This window comes from Hibiscus syriacus, unplaced genomic scaffold, assembly GCF_006381635.1.
Source record: "Hibiscus syriacus cultivar Baekdansim isolate YM2019G1 unplaced genomic scaffold, ASM638163v2 tig00003715_pilon, whole genome shotgun sequence".
NCBI lineage: Eukaryota > Viridiplantae > Streptophyta > Magnoliopsida > Malvales > Malvaceae > Hibiscus > Hibiscus syriacus.
In genome coordinates, this window is record NW_024061980.1 from 1,811,689 (window position 1) to 1,825,025 (window position 13,337).

Consider the following 13,337-nt stretch of genomic DNA (forward strand, 5'->3'; position numbering starts at 1 on the left):
AGAAATAAAAATAAAAATATTTCAAAGAAGATTAAAAAGAAATTTAAAAAAAAAATCAATATGGTAAAATCAACCATAGGCTTTCGCTTTGACTCAATTTTCTTCGGATCATTGAATTAGATTTTCCCTTCGGGATTCACGTCGGTTACTTTGTCTACAAGGGCAATCATCGTGACTCTTCTTTGTATACCGAATACCCAAGACAATCTTTGACTTCGACTTCGAAAATTGATCTGATAGATCAATAATCGTTTAAGTTCGTGAAGACTGACTCGGATTGTTGTTGCAATAACTACTAATTCCGATCTCAATTCCCTCTTAACAAGACAATCTTGCCAAGTGTGTTCCCAAGAAGTCAAATATGCTTTCAATAAGCCGATCATTCCTCCCACACATTTAATCGCAACAACATCTTGACCAAAGTCAATCTTTGATTTTGAAAATTGTTTTGATTTTGAAAATAAACGCAGAGATTGAAAGAGATTTTTCGAAGTTATTCAAGTGTTTTTCAATTCTCACGTTAAAATTGAATCATCGTTTTAGCACTCAGCTTAAAAGAAAATTAAAGAAAACAAAAACAAAATAAAAGAATTTTTATTAAACTAAAGAAATGATGATTCCGTTAGGCTTACCCCAAGGGGTATTTATAGCCTTCTAAAATCCTAAAAACTAAGAAAAAATAATTCCTAAAAACAAGAGATAATTTCTAAAGATATTTCTTAAAATATTTAAACTAAAATCCTAAAAACATGAATTCAACTTGAATTCGAATTTCAAAAACGCGGAAGACTCATTCGTCATTCTAGAAGTGCTAACTGTACCTTTTGGAAGGTGCTGACTCATCGCCTCGACAAATGCTTCATGCCCACTAATCCGACCATGAATCTAGAAAAATAAAAAATTGCACGATTTTGTTGTTCTTAGCATAATTTCTAGAATTTAATGTTTTGAATCGAAAATGAATGAAAATGCCAAGTTAGCAACTAAAATTATCTAATCAAAGAGTAATTAATCATAGAATAATGTATAATTTAAACACTAATCAAAAGGGTATTCCCAAAGTGTGTTATTTTTGCATTGGCTGAAGGATTTATTTAGACTTTTTAGATTTTGATTATTTTTAGTAAATACAGTTTTTAATGACATTTAGATTACCCATAAATCCTCTCTTTTTTAAAAACCACGTGATGATAATGATTGACATTATTCTTTGATCCAACGGTTCATAAGCCCCCACAAATGAAGCAACACACTCCACAAAAAGCAGGATCTCTAACAACGTTGAAGTTTTAACTCTACATACAAACGTGCTTTGGGAGTCCCCAACAAACATATACAGGTAGCATCAGTACATGTCTTCCAAGTTCGAAGCTAAGCCATGTTCTTCCCCGTTGGAAAAACTTGGCAAAGCTTGTTGGCAGTCCAGCGGAAGCAAATCATCGAATATGAACACAAAGCTGGCTATAACCGATTGTAATTGTACCATACACGTGGCATTAGCTGAATGGATCAGTTGTTAGTTAGTTAGTTAGTTAGTTAGTTAGTTAGTTAGCAATCTGTTTGTAAAGCTGTTAGTGAAACTGTTAGCTATAGCTGCACTTACAATGTATATAAATTGGATGTGATTCAGTAATACAAAGCAAGTTTCCAGAATACCTTTTCTTTGTAAATCACCATTCCAACATGGTATCTCTCGCCATAGATCTTGGGATCTTTCTCTTCACTGCTTGAAGTTTCCTCTCAATGGAGTTTCCTGCCAATGCAAAATCGTTCACTCACAAGAAAGTAAATATTAATCTTGATGAGATGAACTTTCTCTTTTGGAAGCAACAGATTCTGCTCACAATTCGGAGTCATTGCTTAAAACGATTCCTCACCGGTGCTGTGGCAACTCCACCTGAAACAATTGTTGATTATGATGGTATAACACGAGTCAATGAAGCCTAAGAAGAATTTATAGCACAAGATAGTGCTCTTGCCTCCTGGTTACTATCCACGATCAGCAATCATCTTCTTCCTCAGTTTGTTGGAGCTGAAACTGCGATGGCTGTGTGGAACATTGTTCTTTAGTTCTTCGCCAATCGCTTCACTACGGCTGTAATGAGTCTCCACTATAAACTTCATTCGTTAAAAAAAGGAGGTGACTCTATGCGTATATACCTTACTCGAGTAAAGGAGGTTTGTGATGCCTTAGCCTCTTGTGGCAGTGTTATACCTCAAGTCGAGCACATTGCAAGCATCCTCAAAGGTCTTCCACGGGAATATCAACCTTTCATGGCACTTATAACCTCAATGAGAGAGTCCTTGTCCTTGGATAGCATCTATACCATGCTTCTTGATGCAGAGACACAGCTTGCCAGTTTTGAAGATCAATTGGAGGCTTTACCAATGAGTGTCAATGTTGCTCAAGGGGAAATTTGCAACTCAGCAAGTTCAAACTCAGGTTATGATTCAAGGTCTGGAGCTCGAACTGGTGGTAGAGGTCGTGGTAGATCAAGAGTGCAATGCCAACTCTATGGAAAAATAGGCCATCTCGTAGATCGATGTTGGCACAGGTTTGATTAAGATTTTTCATGTGTAACTGCAACAAATCATGAATCCAATCAGTCAGATCGTCGAACAGCTTCTTCAACATACAACTTATACTCTGATATTGGATGTGAATATTGTGCCAAACGTAAGTCTGGCTCATCTATGGCTATTCAACCACAAGCGAATACTTCCTCCATGTCCACTGATCGTTGGGTTGTAGATACCGGTGCCACACACCACGTGACCTCAGACACCAATAATGTCTTAAGCCCATCAGAATTTCTTTGTCCAGGTAAACTTCTAGTTGGAAATGGTATGCCACTTGATGTAAACCTAGTTGGTCACTCTCATATAAATACCTCCTCACGCATGTTGTTTCTCAAATATTTGCTGCATGTTCCACAAATAACTAAGAACTTAATCTCTGTTTCTAAGCTTGTTAGAGACAACAACGTGTTTTTAGAATTTCATGCAAAAAGTTGTTGTGTGCGTGATGAAGTAACCGGTGACATTCTACTTCAAGAATAACAACATGAAGGCTTATACTCGTTCAGTATGGACATCAGTTCGTTAGGAGTCAATCTCGCAGAAGTTAATAGCTACTCCACTTCCTCCTCGATAGAAGACCTCTGGAATAGGTGCCTTAGTCACCCAGCAGCTGAAACGTTAGTCAAACTAGCTAATGAAATAGGCATCAAGGTGCATTCCAATGTAAATAAGCATTGTGTAGCTTGTCATATGGGAAAAGGCCATAGGCTACCCTTTGTTGATTCAAATACATCAATCACTACTCTTTTTGATCTTGTATACTCGGATTTATGGGGACATCCTCATAAGAAATCAAATGGCTTTCGTTTTTATGTTTCATTTGTAGATGCGTTCACAAGGTACACTTGGATTTATTTGTTAAAGAGTAAGGATGAAGCAGTGTTGGCTTTTCGAATATTTCAAAAGATTGTAGCAAATCAGTTTGGTACTTCAATCAAAGCTCTACAAACTGACTGGGGAGGTGAATTTCGATTTCTCTCACGAGTATTGGCCAGTGAAGGAATCTTAAATCGCTTGACATGTCCTCACACCTCCGAGAAAAACGGGGTCGTTGAAAGGAGCATCGACATGTCATAGAACTAGCACTAGTTTTGTTAGCCCAGGCATCACTGCCAGTAAAATACTGGTTCTATGTTGTTGTTTCAGCAGTTTATTTAATCAATAGACTCCCTACTAAAGTTCTACATGGAATATCCCCTTTTGAGAAACTGTATAAAAAGAAACCAGACTACTCCATGATGAGAGTCTTCGGTTGTCAATGCTTCCCTCATCTTAGACAGTTTCAAAAGCACAAACTCTCATTCAGATCTCAATCCTGCACCTACCTGGGAATCAGTCCTCGACACAAAGGATTCCAGTGTTTGGCGTCTGATGGAAGAGTTTATGTTTCCAGACACGTTGTGTTTAATGAATCTATATTTCCTTTTGTAGGCCGAGAAAATTGCAACTCCTATGTACCTACAAGCTCAGGCACTCGTTCATCCCAACCTCTTCGAGTAGTTGTAGATTTAAGGGGTACAAGGATTCAACACTCACATGATACTCAAGACAATGTAATACAAACTACTATGAACAGCGGGTCTGAAGATGCTCCAAACAATTTTGTATCGGGAAGTGTTGAATCCACTGAATCCAATGATACGATTGCTGCCTCTGATCGTGATCATAGTGTTCATGGACACACGGATGATGTTACTGAGTCTGGTAGTACTAAGTCTCAATTGAATCCTGGCAGTAGCATTGGTGAGCCTGCTACTATTAGCGTCAACCCCAATGATGCTACAAAATTAAATATTGTTGGACCTTCATCACGAATTCATCCCATGATGACGCGTAGCAGCTGTGGCATCTTTAAGCCCAAAGTTTTCTTGGCTACTGAGGATGATGATATCCCTACTACGATAACAATAGCATTTCGATCTCCTCATTGGACTGTTGCAGTGCATGAAGAGTATAATGTATTGCTAAAGAATGGTACTTGGTCACTAGTTACACTACGAGAAGGTAGAACTGCAGTCGGATGAAAATGGATTTTTCGCATTAAACGAAATCCATATGGGACTGTTCTTAGATATAAGGCTTGACTGGTTGTTAAGGGGTTCTCTCAGACTCCTGGGTATGATTTTCGAGACACATTCAGCCCAGTAGTTCGATTCCCAATGTTTAATATAGTCCTAGCAGTTGTTGTTTCCAGAGGATGGGAGCTTCGACACGTTAATGTAAACAATGTGTTTCTTAATGGAGATCTTAGTGAGGATGTTTATATCCGTCAACCTCCTGGTTTCGAACAATTTGATGAGGATGGAAAGCCCCTTGTTTACAAACTTCAAAAGGCATTATACGGTCTTTGACAAGCTCTTCGCAATTGGCATGAGAAACTCAAAGATAACCTACTGTAAATGGAATTCACAGTATCTTGAGCTGACCCATCGTTGTTTGTAAAGAATTCTCATAGAGGATACGTTTATATATTGGTGTATGTAGATGGCATAGTTGTCACTGGTCAGTCATCTAACTTAATTCAAGAAGCAGTGTCCATGCTACAAGAACGTTTTTCACTCAAGGACCTGGGAGAGTTGAGCTTCTTCCTGGGCATTGAAGTCAAACATAACAATGGTTCACTTTTCTTGAGCCAGAAGAAGTATGTGCTCGAACTGTTAGAAAAAACAGGGATGTCGACAGCTACTGGATGTGCCACACCTACGGTGGTATCGCCTAAACTTTCTCATAAATCAGGTGATCTTCTAAGCAATGCTAGTGACTATAGAAGTATTTTGGGATCACTGTTATATGTCTGTCATACACGACCAGACATATCGTTTAGTGTGGCTCAAGTTGCCCAGTTTATGCATGCTCCACGAGAAGCTCATTATGTTGCTATAAAAAGGATACTTCGATACCTAGGTGCAATGCTAAACTTTGGCTTGTTATTTTCACCTGTTGACAGTGGAGTGAATGTGGTTGCCTTTGCTAATGCGGATTGGGGAGCCAGCATCGATGATCGAAGGTCTATAACCGGGTATGGAGTCTTCTTAGGTAAATGTTTGGTTACCTGGTGCTCTAAGAAACAACGAACAGTCTCCCAATCCACTATGGAAGCTGAGTACAAAAGTGTGGCGGATGCAACAGCCGATATAGCATGGATAAATGCGCTCGTAACTGATCTCGGCATCCAGTAGGGTCGTGAACCGGTTGTCTGGTGCGATAACACCAATGCAGTGGCCTTGAGCGCTAACTTGTCTATCATGCTCAGTCCAAGCATGTGGACCTGGACATTCATTTCGTTCATGAGAAAGTAGAAGCTGGCCAGCTGTGTGTAAGCTATGTTCCTGCAATGCACCAAACTGCTGATGGATTCACCAAGTCGCTTGCTCGAGCTGCCTTTGAAGAATTCCGGTCCAAAGTATGTGTTCGTGTTTTTTAACAAAGAAGATGAGAAGAAGTAGGGAGAATGTTGGCAGTCCAGCAGAAGCAAATCATCGAATATGAACACATAGCTGGCTATAACCAATTGTAACTATACCATACACGTGGCATTAGCTGGATGGATCAGTTGTTAGTTAGTTAGCAATCTGTTTATAAAGCTGTTAGTGAAACTGTTAGCTATAGCTGCACTTACAATTTATATAAATTGGATGTGATTCAGTAATACAAAGCAAGTTTCCAGAATACCTTTTCTTTGTAAATCACCATTCCAACAAAGCTAAAAAATTACGAGAGTACCAGTCTTTTTTATCCTGAACCTGAAGACTGAAATGGTTGCAAGTCATTTTCATGCATTCAAATGGATTGTGTTCACAGAGGTGGTGGATGGATTTGTTCTGTTTCGATTCCCTGGTTTGAACTCCAACATCGAAGCTTCTATTCTATTTTTTTCTCTTGTATTTGCTGATTCATTTTCTCTAAACCCATTTTTTTATAATCAAGTTGATTTTCCCAATGTGGATTCAATTATCATTTTGATTGTATGGTTTGGAAGTTCTGGAAACGAATCATAATTAAGTAATTTCCAGCTTGGTAGGTGTCTGTAGACCTTAAATATGTATTTTTTTTTCTAGTCGGAGTTGGACACTTGTGAGATGGAGGCCTTTTCATTATTTTCTTTTGCTTTGGTGTTGCTTTCTCCGGGACTGTAGATAGACACTTGTGAGATGTAGGTAATGACTTACCTAGCAAAGGAGTGCTTGCTGTTGGACCCTGATGCTCAATGAGTGAGGTTGTTCAAATCCTGTCTTAACTATTGCTCCGGATAAATCTAAAACAAGAAATATTCATGTAAATTTTCTCCAGGTAATGCTTTGAAATCCGTTTAGAAGTTGCTACCATGCGAATTGTTTGCCTTTTCTCTATGATTATTACCATTGAACAATGTGAGGGCCGCCATGTCTGCCTACTTTTTAAATGAATCCAATAAGATCACCACTTTTTTGTTCACCCTGCAGATGTCATCTGCCCTTAACATGAAGAATGAAGCTCCTGCAGAAAGACATCAAAGCGTAATTCAAGCTTTATATGAGACAGAGGAGCACATACCTTTTTGAGAAAATATTTATTTGGTATTTTATTCATTTGGATAATTTATTTAGAATAGGCCAAATACTGGTTGTATTAGATATAGTTTCTCACGTTTCTCCTCATTTGAACTTTAACCAGATGAGTTGGCATCAAAGATTGGTACAATGTCCATACGTTAGTTAGATGTCTACTTTTTGCCGAGACTTGAATCTCTCTTTGAATGGTAGTTGTCACGTGACTCTGAGAAAGGAGGGTAAAGTTCATCAACATACAGAATAAACTCACAGAAATTTCCAAGGTCTTATCTGCACAGTCAACATTCCAGAGCTAACAATGGATCCACCTCCGACTCCATCGCCTACTACACTGCTGCTAACTACGGCGCCTCCGGGACGAGGGTTTTGGGAATCATGGTAAGATGTTATCCCCATAGTTATTGCATTTTACTTGTGCATGAAGAGACAAAGAGGGTACCTTTTTTCTGACATTTCAATGGCTGCTGGCTCCCTATGTGTTTGCAGTTGGTTGTTTCTATGTTGCTGTGGTATATTCAGAAGCTGCTGCCCTCCACTGTTTGAACCAGGGCCACCTCCTACACTGTTTGTCATTCTTTTGGAGTTGCAAAATGTAATAATTTTCTAGCTTTCTCTAAATTATGCCTTGAGTGATATAATTTTCTAATTCTATCTTCCATTATTCAATCCAAATCGAGCCTAATGAAGTCTTCTGCCTATGATAATATCCATTTAACGACAACGTTTTACTCCGGCTAATATATTGAAATAGCCCTTAAATTAATGTACTTTGTTCAAATAAACACTAACGCTTTCTTTTAATTAAATATGCTCTATTATTTGATTTTTATTCATAAAACCCTTATTTTTTATTTAACTATCAATTTTCGATATATTAATCGATAAATTCAGATTAAATATTATTAAGGTCCATTATTAATGTGATTGAATGAAATTGTATTTTTTTAATTTGGACAAAAACACATAAAAAATATTTTATTAATTATAAAAGATTTATTTAAAACTTATAATAAAATGATTAAAAATAGTAATTAAGTTTTAATTCAATTGATTTTGATGTTATTATACATACATGAAAATATTTTTTTTTCGGTTTATGGATATAAAGAGATATAAGTAGTTTATAAATTACAATTACTTGAAAATACTTTAATATATAAAAATAGAAATGAAGCACATTGTTTCTAAATCAGTATTTGGGTTTTTCAAGAAAGATTTATTTAATTATAAAAATAAATCATAAGAATTTACTTGAACAAAATGTAAGTAGTTTAAGCTTAATTTGTATTATATTTTATATTAGCCTTCTATTATTATTTTTTTCTCCCCTTCAAAACGCATCGTCTTGACCTGGCAGAGACGCAACAATAAAACCTGGAACAACTTGGAAGTTTGAAGCAGAGCAGCGACTGAAACGAAAATAGTAAATAGAGGAGAAAAACAAGAAGAAAAAGCATGGCTGCAAAGCCCGGTTCAGCTCCGACAACGTATTCGCCGACTATTGGCCAAAAAACTCGCCCACCTATTTTCAAAGCCAATGATCTTGATTGGGTCCGCTCTGATGGCCGCGGCTTCCACCATTGCCGACCATCATTTAAATCTTCTTCTTCATTTTATTTTATTTTCCTTTTAACATTATCGTGGTCATTGCTAATTTGGTTTTAATTTTACTTTTTATATTGCAAATAAAGTTGAAAACTTTGATGTCTTTTAGATATTAGTGAGCTGTCTATTGATTCTTTGGTCACCATCCTTAAGAAAAAGAAAAAGTAGTTTCCTTTTCTTTTGCGCTGTATGTCAGTGTTATTCATTACCTGGTTATAGAAATGGTTTGGTGTTCTCCATTGCTCTCTAGAATAGGGTAATTTTAATGAGTAGTTAAGTGATTTTGTGCCTTCGTGATTTGTTTTTACATGTGCCAGAATGTTATATCTTTGGTTTATATGACCCCTTATTTTCATATAAAATTTGAATGTTTAAGCGCTTGGTTGAGTGGAAAAGTTGAAAGAAGGAAAGAGCGGTTGAAAAGCATAAAGAAAAGTAATTTTGAGCATGTCTGGTATTAAAGAAAGTGAGAGGAAAGAAAATAAGAGATGTCCGTTTTCCACCCTAATGCATAAAAACAAATAATTCCAAACTGGAATGACAAAAGAAAATGAGAGATCGAGAGATGTAAGTTAGTTCAATATCATGCTTCTTTCTTCTAATTTTTCAACTCTACCAAGCAATGAATGAAAGGAAGTTACTTTTTCTCTAAAAAAATTTCATCTTTTCTACCAAGAACGCCATTTGAAAGAAAAAATATATCTTCTATCTCTCTATTTTTCAATCGTCTGGTGTTCTCCATTGCTCTCTAGGTCATTTCGATGAGTAGTTAAGTGATTTTGCTGCTTCCAATTTGTTACTACATGTACCAGAATGTTATAAATCTTTGGTTCTTCTGACTTCTTATTTTTATATATGATTTGCATGCTCATGCTTAAAAAGGAGCATGAGAAATCCATAGTGGTATAGTTGTCATGTTGTGGGATCATCTTACCTGTTACTACCACGATAATGGATTTTCTTGTTAGTTTTTAGGCATCTAAAACCTTAGAAAGACGGATTCTTATAAAAAAACTATGGATCATTATTCATATCTCTTGTAAATGGATTTTTCTTGGATTCTCCTGTGCTGAGTTGAAATGAGTCCTCAAATGTTGGTGATCTTTAGTTTTCAGAACAGGTGCAGTAAACTTGCTTCTGGATCTGCTTATGCAGAGCTTGGGAATACCAAGGTCATCGTATCTGTGTATCATCTGTGTGAAAATTTCCTTATTCTTCTTCGTACTATTTTTTGGGATTTTATAACCCTTTGCTTTCTTTGGCAGAATTTTCTTCCAAATACTGATATTTTCTGTGATTACTCTACATGTTCATCTGTTATTTGTATTGAACTATTTAGTTTTGGGCCAAGAGTAAGAAAACAATGATGTACAGAGATACTGGGAGGTTAAATTGTAGTGTCAGCTATACAACATTTGCCACTCCAGTTCGAGGGCAGGTATGTGAGATGATTAGAAGTGTGAATCTTTTCTGGTGCGGCATATATGTATTATATTTGATTAAGTCTCTTTGTCTCTCTTTTAATTCTTTTCTTCAATTTAGTAAATTCTATTCCTTGATCTCCCTTTCCTTAGGGATCGGATCACAAAGAGTTTTCATCAATGCTTCATAAAGCTTTGGAAGGTGCAATAATGTTGGAAACATTCCCCAAAACCACCGTGGATATTTTTGCATTGGTGTTGGAGTCTGGGGGCAGTAAGTCTTCTCATAAACCCTTAGTAATTAGGCTTGAAATTGGCCTGTTGTTGTTTATTCCATAACCTGTCTTTTCTGTTGATACTTCTTATGGCATCTCTCATAAAGTTGGTTCTCATTTTCTTACAACTAGTGTCTCACATAATGTTTGTTTTAGTAAACAAGTACTTCACAATGCTGTAGATGATCGTAGAGTGTCAAAAAAATCCTTTATCAATGAAAATTCTTATTGGCTATGGATATGCCCTAAACTCTTATATTTCCATTTGTTGATAAGCTTCATAACATTGGTTACAGGTGATCTTCCTGTGGTGATATCATGTGCTAGTCTTGCCCTTGCAAATGCAGGGATTATGATGTATGACATGTTAGAGTATGCCCAAAGACCAATCATATGATGATTGTAATAATATATTTATTTACCGATTTTATTGAATAAAGGCATTGCCACTATTATTTTCAGTTATGTGTCTGTGTTTAACATAAACTGAAAGATAATAAAATCCATATAATAACATTATTAAAAGATCCATAGTTAAGTATTATTATGGGCATGGACAATAATAATATGCTTAAGACTAACATGGTATTGATTGATGACAAGGAGTTGTCATTGACATAAAGATGTCAGAATTGATACATAATTATATTGTTAGAGAATAATGTATTGGAATGACCCATCATGATCATATGTCTTGGATTATTATATAACGGTCGTAACATTACTCATGGTGATGACTATATGTATGATCCTTAGACTTGAGAACAAAAGTATTTAGCCACTCATAATTGAAAGAACACCAAAAGAAAAACTTAAAGAAAACTTAATGAAAACTTGATGTAAAACTAATGCCCTAGCTCCCCTTTTATAAGGATTTTCCTACTCTAGATAAGGAAGTTTCCCTTGAAGAAAATCTCACAAAAATAGGAGTTTTAAATACCCTCATCCTTTTCTAAAGATAAGAATAATTCAAAAGTCTTTCAGTCGTCATTAAACTCTTTTTCCTTTGTAAATTTGTAACTCTAATTTAGGGTTATACGGACCAGTAAGGCGCGCCCACGCCTTAACTGAAGACTTCTTCTGCGATAGCTCAGGGTGAATAAGCCGTGCCCACGTCTTATGCGAAAACCTTTTCTGGTCTTGCCAACTTCTTGAATTCCGATTTTTCTTCCTTAATTTGGGGATTTTGTGAAGATCATGCTAATCATTAGATTTTGAACTTGTTTTTATCCAAATCTTCAACCTAATCCACAAAATACGAAATATAATCAAAATCCATGATTTAAGCAATTTTAGTTATTCAAATATGAGGAAAATATCATAGAATATATGTCTAATATGAATCTTATCAAATTCCCCCCACACTTGAACCAATGCTTGTCCTCAAGCATACAATAGTTCAAATTCATAACTCTTCTCGACGTCAATCCTTCTTCTTCCTTTGCTCATCCCTCCACAATCAAAATCGTCATGCCTTAAAGACTCAAATCTAGACACAAGTAAGGAACAATCAATTCGTAGAAGAAATTCTCATAAACCAACACACATGAATAATCACTCCATCAATCTTTTCGAAGTCAAAATGCAGTGGGATCTAATACCCTCACATTGGATTCACTCAATACGCTCGAAGTGTTTAGGGTATCAATAAACTCTCAAGCCAAAGCATATAAACATTTTTACCATAGGCTTGCTAACCTATCACATCCCCACCACTAATCAATGAATTGAATGCATAAAAACCTCAGGGTCTTAAACAGATTGTAATGGGGCTTAGGTGAGGTTTGGTAGGGAATGAATTTGAGTTGTTTTATCATACAAACTTATCCACATGGAACTCAATCTCAAATGTTCTCTTCAAGCCACATAACTTCTTTTTTTCATTGCACAATCTCTCTTTCTTCATTTCGTTTGCACAATTTTGCTTCTTTTTTTCTTTTATTTTTTTTCCAATGAAAGAGATTGCAACTCGAATCACTATATTCCAACATCTTCCGATCTTCTCAAGATAAATTGAATTCTCATGTGAAGAAGCTCATACAATCCTCCAATTCAAGGTTCAAAAGAGGGGAAATTAACAAAAAATATTTGATATTTGCTTGTATCCTGGTTAATTTCAAACATAAAAGCTCAAGCTCAAAATTAGCTTTCTAAGGATGATAATCAGGGTAGGCTCTTTACGAAAGATAAAAGTGGTTTTACCTAATGCCCTTATCGTTCTTGATGCATCCAATTCTAAAATGTGATCTTCGACATGTATAGCAAAGCAAGTTCTAGAAAAATCAACTATGTATGTCAATCACTTAATCAAGAAATAGAGCATGCTGAAAATGAGTGCTCATTGGCCCAAAAACTAGCCAAAAGGGTAAACATGTATCAAATCTCACACATTTTTCATTCAATCAGTCATCAAGAGTAATAAACTAGTGTGTAGCAAATAAGAATTCAACTACTCAAGTTAATCTCCTATTATGCTTCAACTTAATTCGATAATTCAAAACAATCCAAATCATGTAAGGATAAACATCGAAAGAATCTAGAATTTCGAAGAGAAAAATAAAAAAAAAGAAATAAAGCATACTTGTTTTTTTTTCAATAAAAAATTGAAGCAAAATTATGTTCAAAGCAAAACCATATATGAAATACTCTCCCCCACACTTAATTCATACATTGTCCTCAATGTATCAAAGGTAGATGCTCAAAAACCATAAAAGAATAAGAGTAGAAAACTCCCCTGAAAATGTTGAGCATCAACCACAATATATTTCACGAGATGGGGGGTGAAGGCGCTGTGCATCGGCTGGGTTGATTCTCGGTCTGAGCGGAGACGTGGGTCGGGTGGAGCGGAGAGGACGGCTGATGGTGTTCATTCTTCTGAAGGAGCACAGAAAATAAAGAAAAGATAA

At 36.1% G+C, this 13,337-nt stretch overlaps 1 protein-coding gene and 1 long non-coding RNA gene across 2 annotated transcripts; both read left to right on the forward strand.

The window, feature by feature from the left end:
• Positions 1-7,375: 7,375 nt before the first annotated feature.
• On the forward strand, positions 7,376-7,802 carry LOC120179763. Its single transcript, XR_005521648.1, has 2 exons — positions 7,376-7,508; positions 7,617-7,802. It is a non-coding gene; the product is annotated as an uncharacterized LOC120179763 (long non-coding RNA).
• Positions 7,803-9,320: 1,518 nt separating this feature from the next.
• Positions 9,321-13,337, forward strand: LOC120181210 (exosome complex component RRP41-like). Its single transcript, XM_039186387.1, has 4 exons — positions 9,321-10,173; positions 10,310-10,430; positions 10,728-10,803; positions 13,205-13,337. The coding sequence occupies exons 1-4, from the start codon at positions 10,099-10,101 to the stop codon at positions 13,335-13,337; spliced, it is 405 nt and encodes a 134-aa protein (XP_039042318.1). The 5' UTR covers positions 9,321-10,098.